We start from the raw sequence: 7465 nt of genomic DNA on the forward strand, positions 1-7465 counted from the left end.
ATTTTTGGAAATGAGTAAGGGAGGGGGTGGAAAAGGCCAATACACAGGCCTATCCTAGAAAGGGATAGGGTAGATTAGGGTTTAGAGGAAAATGATAGAAAATGAGGGGATAAGGTTTTGTGATGGATGGAAATGGTGTATTAGTTGCAAACAAAGGTGTAGGGACAAGGAATCTAGGGTTTAGGGCAGCAACTCATCATTTGAGGATCAAAACCATGAAAATCATGTAAACCCTAGAAGAAGAAGTATTTGATCATTTTCTTGACATATGAGGTAAAGGAGGGCATGAAAATGATTAAACTTACTTGTTATAGAGTCTGGAGGATGAAATGACTGAAGAGGAGATTTGAAAAATGAATTTTGGTGGTCAAACAACAATTTTGGACAACTCTGCCTCGTGCGTAGTGAAGGCTTCATGTGCGCAACAAGAGTCAATTTTTGCCAGTGAGGGCTATGGAATCACAATTTTTTGCAAAGGAGAGGGAGGAGCTCAATTCTAGGATGGTATACAAGTGTAAATGAGTGTGAATGAGCTCCGCCATGTGCTTTTATAATTTTATTTTGGTGTCTAAGTGATTAATGAGGTAGGATGGCCCACCTCACCAATTCACTTTCTTTTTTAGTTTTGTAGCCTTAGGACCTCTTCTTGTAACTTTAGAACCTTAGGAACATTATTACATCTAAACACTTAAATCACATTTGAAATCAAGTGTTATTGAACAAATTTACCTATTGCTACTCCTCATTTTCCGAATTTATACATGAAATGATTGATTTTGTGACCTTAACCCTAATGACCTAATGATGACACTAAGTTGAATGGAGACCATGATGATATGACTGAAGTGATATTAATGATGTTTTTATGATGGTAGAATCAACTGATTGATGAAATTGATTGGCATATGAAATTCTTGAGAGAGTGGAAATAGCCCTAGACACACTAGGCAGTGACCAAATTTTTATTTGAAGACTCACTGAAATGACAAAAAATTGACTTAACACCTTAACAACACCTTGTAAGAGCATATTTGATCACTGGTGACAGATTGAACAGACTAACGCTAACACCCTCATAGATAACCTTACTTTTTTTGCAACTTGGAACCCAACCAATTCATTAGCAAAACAATATTGTGCCCAACCCAAAGTCTCCCTTTCTCTGATATTGCTTTGTCCACACCTTATCACAACCATAGGCTTGCCTCCTGCAAGTCATATTCTGAACTTCTCCTAAAACACTTCATCCTTGGGATACCTAGAATTCACTGACACTCCTTGGCACACACTCTTATTTGTTCATTTCCAAGAATTTTGACCTAGTTCTCCCTTATGTTCCCCTAACTCTCCCTAACACTCCTCACCATAGGTTGACACTGTCTGCCATGTGTTATCACACCTTTTCATTCCTTGGCATGCTCTGGCACTCCTTAGCTATCATTCCCTCATAACTACCCTTACTTTTTTTTTGGACTTGGCCGTAACCCAACCAAGTCCTGCCCCGACTACAACAACTTAACCAAGTTATAGTTACTACAACTAGATTATGCCTTGTTCACCTAAGAACTACCTATAACACATCTTAGGCTACTCATGTCCAATCTCAACTCATCCCACTTAACAAGTTACCAATTCAAGGCTCACATCCAACCATGGCCATAAAACAACTAAGAAACACAATTTACATCTTGACATGCCATAACACATGGCATGTCTAACAATCCCTTAGCCCTATGTGGCATGTGTTAGCATCCCCTACATTTCTTGGCATGCTTTGCACTCCCTAGCACACCCTAGCACTCTCTGACATGCCCTGGCACTCTAGCATGCCTTGACACTGCCTAGCATATAACCTTGTCACTCCCTCCTTAGAACACTTGGAACTCGTTGACACTCCCTATCACACACTCTTATCTCTTCATTTCCATGCATTTTGAACTATTTCTCCCTTGCGTTTTTGTGGCACTCCCTAACATTCGTTGGCATGCATTGACACACCTGGCACATGGCACATCTTGGTATGTTGCCTTGGCACTCTAGCACAATGTTGCACAAAGCGGGGACGAAACATGGACGTTTTTTGGAAGCGGGGATGCGGAAGCATCATTTTCCAAAAATCTAGGAAGCGAAGTATCTCAGAAGCATCTACTATATATATATATTTATATTTTTTTCATTTATATTAAAAAAACATCCAAAATACCAAATTAGTTGTAGAAGACATGAAAACATGCATATTTTTACATAAATCAAGATAGATATGACATCCATTGTACATCGATGATTAATTATTCCAGCATCAACCATCTACAATCTAGATTCCTCTTCTCTTGTCTAGCCTTTGCCTCTACTTCAATTCTATAGGGATTTTAGTCAACATTTCCTAATTTTGATCAAACAACTTAATCCAAGCCTTATAATATGGTAGAGAAAGCTTAACATGCTTGATCAATGATTTTGACTTGAGTGAAGGGTTAAACTAAATCATTTTGTATTGATTCAATTTGTTTATAGCAATGTCAACATTTCAACAAATTCATGTAAGAAACATCATTAACATTAAAAAAAACTAAATAGATACAAGAATAGGTCATGCATTGTGGATGGTTCCACGTCTTGATAATAATATTTTTTTCTCTCTAACTAGAATTATGATGTGACCAAAATCATGAAAGGTGTGTGCAGCTAAAAAATAGGATAATGAGGGCATTATCTATTTACCCTAACCTTCATGGTAATGTGAGGCCATATAGAGTAGTTTGGTAGGTTATTTATTTTAGAAAGAGCCTATCCAAAGCATGATTTGGAATGGAATAGTGAGGCTTAGTAGCTCCATATGCATGTATGTATCTTCCATTCATAGTTATATATCTATTACCAATCAACTCCAAGTAAACCATAATTGTGGGGGAGAACCCGGGGCACTCCTCAAAGATAAGTTATAGAGTGGGAAAATAAAGTCATTACAAATCCTAGGATAGTAGTGAATATGGTTCAAATTCTAAATATTTTTGCAAAACACATTGATTGCAAGATACATTCTAGATCGAACCCAAAGGACATGTTAGGGAATGTGTTAAAGAACATACTTAACAATCTGATAGGTAGGAGGACATAAATAATTTGAAACATTAACCAAGGAAATGATTCTTGAACTTACCTATGCATGGATCAAGTTGTTGGAGATGATCTCCACCTCATTGAAGATGGTTTTGTATTCATAAAGCCATAGAACACAAGGATCCAATTCTTGTAGAAATGGGTCATGTCTTCCTCTCTATATGATGTGCTCATTAGGACCATGGAATATTCTTAAACTACCAACTTGAAACTCTAATTGGAGTAAAACACTTAGCTAAATTCCTTGAATGAATTTGGTGTTATCCCATCACTTCACTAGTGATTTAGGGGTCATTGGTTTCTCTATAATCTTGGGCTTTCATTAGTAGCTCATGGTGTCAATCCATTTAGAGAGCTCAAATCAACTTACTTAGTGTGACCTGCTTTTGTTATTAAAAATAACATTCCTCCATGGATGTCAATAAAGAGGGAGCACATAATATTGGCAATGATTGTTCTAGGTATATGTTTAGAATACCTTGAAAGGCCTTGTTCATGAGCAAGCTAATCAAATATAAACATTTTAAACTTTTACAATATTGAACAATTGCTACAAACCCTTCAAGTAGAGGTTACTTATCACATGATCTAATTTTTTGGGATCAATAATACACAAGAATAAACAAGTGAGAAGAGAATAATTTAGTTTATTGTAATAGTAACCAAAGTTACATTTGTCATTTGACAAAGAAGTCAGTACATAAGCGAGCCTAGGCCAACCCCTTAAAAATAACCATAAGGCCTTCCTCTTTTTTAACTCCTTGACCATAAGGGTCTAATTGGAAAACACATAGTTCCTTTAAATATTTGTAGGTTGAGGTAACCACTTCAAGCCCTTGAACTTGAAGATAATCCAATATTTGAAATTGTTTACAATAATAAGTCCATTATACACACTCCTCATCTTATAGTTGGGCATAGAGGGAGAATACTTGATTGATGCCAACCTTGTAAATGAACAACCTTTCCTACTCATTGGTTGGACTCTCCATCACTAGTTGAAGGAGTATATGTGCCCTGAATCAAATATGATATCTTAAAATGAGTTATCGACACTTGAACATACTTGCCATGGATCTCACGGAAAAAAGATGGAGAGACTCTTTGAATATTAGGAAACATTTTCTCATACTCTACTTAATCTGTAGTTGGTAGCGCTTCAATTTTTTCCATTTATTGGGAAATCTCACCCAAAAAGTCAACTATTGAAGAATCAATCCTATGCTAAATCACTCCTACCTTCTCATTTTTAAGATCTTTGTGAGCTTTCACCTATGACCCTTAAAGTCAGTGCCCTTTAGCACCTCAAATGGTGGAATAGGAGGTGTTGCAATAGGAGGTAAACTCCATTCCCCTTCACCTTTGTCGAGACCTCTAGATGCACTTATAATCTATAACCCTCCTTTTACTTAACACATAATTTTGTTCTTTTTTCACATCCTTTACATACCCTCCCTTTAGGGGCATCCTCATAGGAAGAACTTGTGGTTGAAATATTACAACAAAAAAATGGGGCACATAATCTCTTTATAGGGTTTCAAGGGAGTGGTATTGGAAAATAACCATCTTATCCCCTATAGCCATTAAGACCTTCTCAACACATAAATGAAATGAAAAATTGATAACTAGACCCAAAGATAGATCTCAAAGTTGAAGGCCAAACCCAAATAGAAAGAATCACACCATTGATTAAGCATTGATATTGAGTTTTGGTAAAATCAAGGACCTATTTTCAAGATCTTGACCTTGTTTTTAGCATTCTCAAATGGAAGGTTTAAAACCCACATTAAAAATGGGAGATTTGCACCTTAGCCTTTGCAACCTTTGTCCAAGACGAATTTATCTAATGGACTAGCTTGGATATGTCAGGTCTTGATTTCTAGAGTACCCAATCAATGTTTTTGAGGCCAAATCCCTAGCTCCAACTAAAATTTAGTCCTATTGAAAAAAACTTGAAAAATCTAGCTATTTGGAGACATTTTTCCTTCTTTTTAATTGATTTACAACAAACAAACCTCAATGCCTTTGACTTATTATCTCTCTCTTCCAATTTCTAATTCTTTTTATTAAGCATTATCATAAACGCTTTATATAAGTAAACATTGTAATCATTAACTTATATAACTTATAGAGTATATTTATAGAGTATATTTACCCCTTAACAATAGTGATGGCCTGCATTATCCCACCCAAACATAAAGAACTTCACTATCTGTTTTTTCCAAATCCCGCCTAGTGTTGTTCCCAAATTCAAGAGATGTGTGATAATTGCTTTTCTAAAAGGGAGGTTGGTTGAAAGGATTGTATTGGTGCACCAAAGAGGAGGACAGTAGCATGGAATCACGTTATCTAGGCACTTGGTGCAGGTTCAATTCATGTTTGCAATGGTACCACATTACAAGATTTCTCGTGGCTCAAATAAACCTGAAGTCGAGTAAAGTAAGTTGAGAGAGCATGCCGAGGCATTTATGTGCCCCTCATTCCCTGATTCCACCATTCATTTGGTTGAACATCACTTTCTTGGCCGAGTCAAGCAATGAGGAGAGGACTCGGCGTAATGATAGTGGAAGCTGACATTTTCTTTTCAAGTGAAGAGAAAAGCTGGTGCATTCTCTAGCGAATTGGTCATTAATGGTTGGCTAGTGAGGTACTAACCCATGCAAGAACCCAATGCACTACTCTAATATGGTTCTAATTTTCTCCTCAAAACACATCTTGCAAACTCTTACAACTCTGTGCTTCTTTGTTGAATTAGTGTAACTCAGGGAGAGCCGGTTAATATTATTATTATTTTTATTTTGGGATGGCGCAAAAGGTACAGGGTTGAATTCTGATGCTTTCATTTGAAATCGGCCATTACCTTCTGATTCTGCATGTTGAATTCTGGTGCCTTCATTTGAAATCATCCATTACCTTCCGATTTTGCATGTGCATAATGCTTGACTATGAGGTAGGTTTTTCATTTCTTTCATTTTCTTCAAGTTTTCTGTTATGTGGGGTCATTGATTTCATGAAACCTCCTCTGGAGCATACTTTCAACAACAAAAACTGCAAACCCCTCCACCTCGGCAACAATCTAGGACTCCTAGCCTAAGGACCTCTCTTTCCTTTGCATCATATGAAGCTTGTGGATCAGCATACCTATGAGGGCCTAGTGAGATCCAGATCTACATCTGGGTCCTTCGTTTCTCCACTTGGGTGCTCATTTATGACCTCTAAATAGGTACCCAAGCGAAGATCCACCTCCTAGTGCAGAATGCACCTTTGTAGAGGGTCAATTAGTCACTAAATTTCTTCTCGGCCTTGAAAGCCTCAGGTTTCTTGCATAATGTATGGATACTAGTTCCTAGCTTCACGATCTCCCACCTTGCACAACAAGCGTATGGCCCTCCACTTTGTGCTTCTTAGCGAATACTTGCAATGCATTTATGGCTGATGGCTTGTAAGTTTCTTTGCAATGGATGTATGGCCTCTCAGCCTTGTCTTTCTACCTACACGAGGTATGGCTATGTTGTTGGCGACCCCGAGACTTCAATCTCCAAATAATCGAGCTGATTTTTGGCCTCCCATTGGTGATTTATGATAATCGGTTAGCTAACTCTATGGTGGCTTGACTCCACAATGGCGCACCTTTGTAGAGGGTCGGTCAGTAACAAAATTGCCGTTGTTCTGCCCATCAACCCTCTGATAATTGTTCATTTTTCTGCTCGCTTGTCCTTCAGGCTGTGCAACAGCAGGAGGAGGAGGCTGAGCCACATTGGGAGCCACCACCACCTGTGGGGTGGGCTTTGTTTTCTCAGTAGGCTTTGTGGGTGGTGGTGCATCCGAACTAAACAAATACCCAAGAGAATTCTGCCCCCCTCCACTCCTCACACCACGCTCCATGACCGACTGAAAATTGTCTCACTGTTTGAGATCCAAGAAACTAAAAATGGCACTTTTGCAATTTCGAGAAGATATGGAAGCGAAGCTTTGGGTGATCCTTGAAGCACAGGAGATCTTCAACATAGAACAATTTTCCCTTTTGCAAAAGCTTGTGTAAGGCAGGAGTGATCTTACACCTATGTCAATGTCGAGGGCACACAGTTTAGCTAGAAGTATTTGTTGCTATAAAAATAGGGATTCAAAGCATCCAGATATTAGTGTCACTCAAACGGTCCTCATTGAGATCTTTTCCTACAAACGATGTGAAAATATAACATTTTAGAGTCAACTTCTTGCGGATGATTGTAACTGTGAAATTTGTCGCACCAAGAACGGATTTTGTAGCCCAATGTGCGTTATTTGTAGTAAACTTGACTTTGAATTGTATACTCATCAATGGGTGGGTTGTGATACTTGTTCC

At 38.0% G+C, this 7465-nt stretch overlaps 1 protein-coding gene across 1 annotated transcript; it reads right to left on the bottom strand.

Moving 5' to 3' along the window:
- Positions 1 to 6322: 6322 nt before the first annotated feature.
- Positions 6323 to 7005, bottom strand: LOC149189067 (protein SPIRAL1-like 1). Its single transcript, XM_089413146.1, has 2 exons — positions 6751 to 7005; positions 6323 to 6382 (listed from the first exon to the last, which is right to left on the bottom strand). Exons 1-2 carry the CDS (start codon positions 7003 to 7005, stop codon positions 6323 to 6325), a joined length of 315 nt encoding a protein of 104 aa, XP_089269272.1.
- Positions 7006 to 7465: the final 460 nt, after the last annotated feature.

The sequence above is a fragment of the Pinus tabuliformis genome, chromosome 3_1, assembly GCF_031772625.1.
Source record: "Pinus tabuliformis cultivar Carrire ecotype Pingquan chromosome 3_1, CPIR1, whole genome shotgun sequence".
NCBI classification, from domain to species: Eukaryota; Viridiplantae; Streptophyta; class Pinopsida; order Pinales; family Pinaceae; genus Pinus; species Pinus tabuliformis.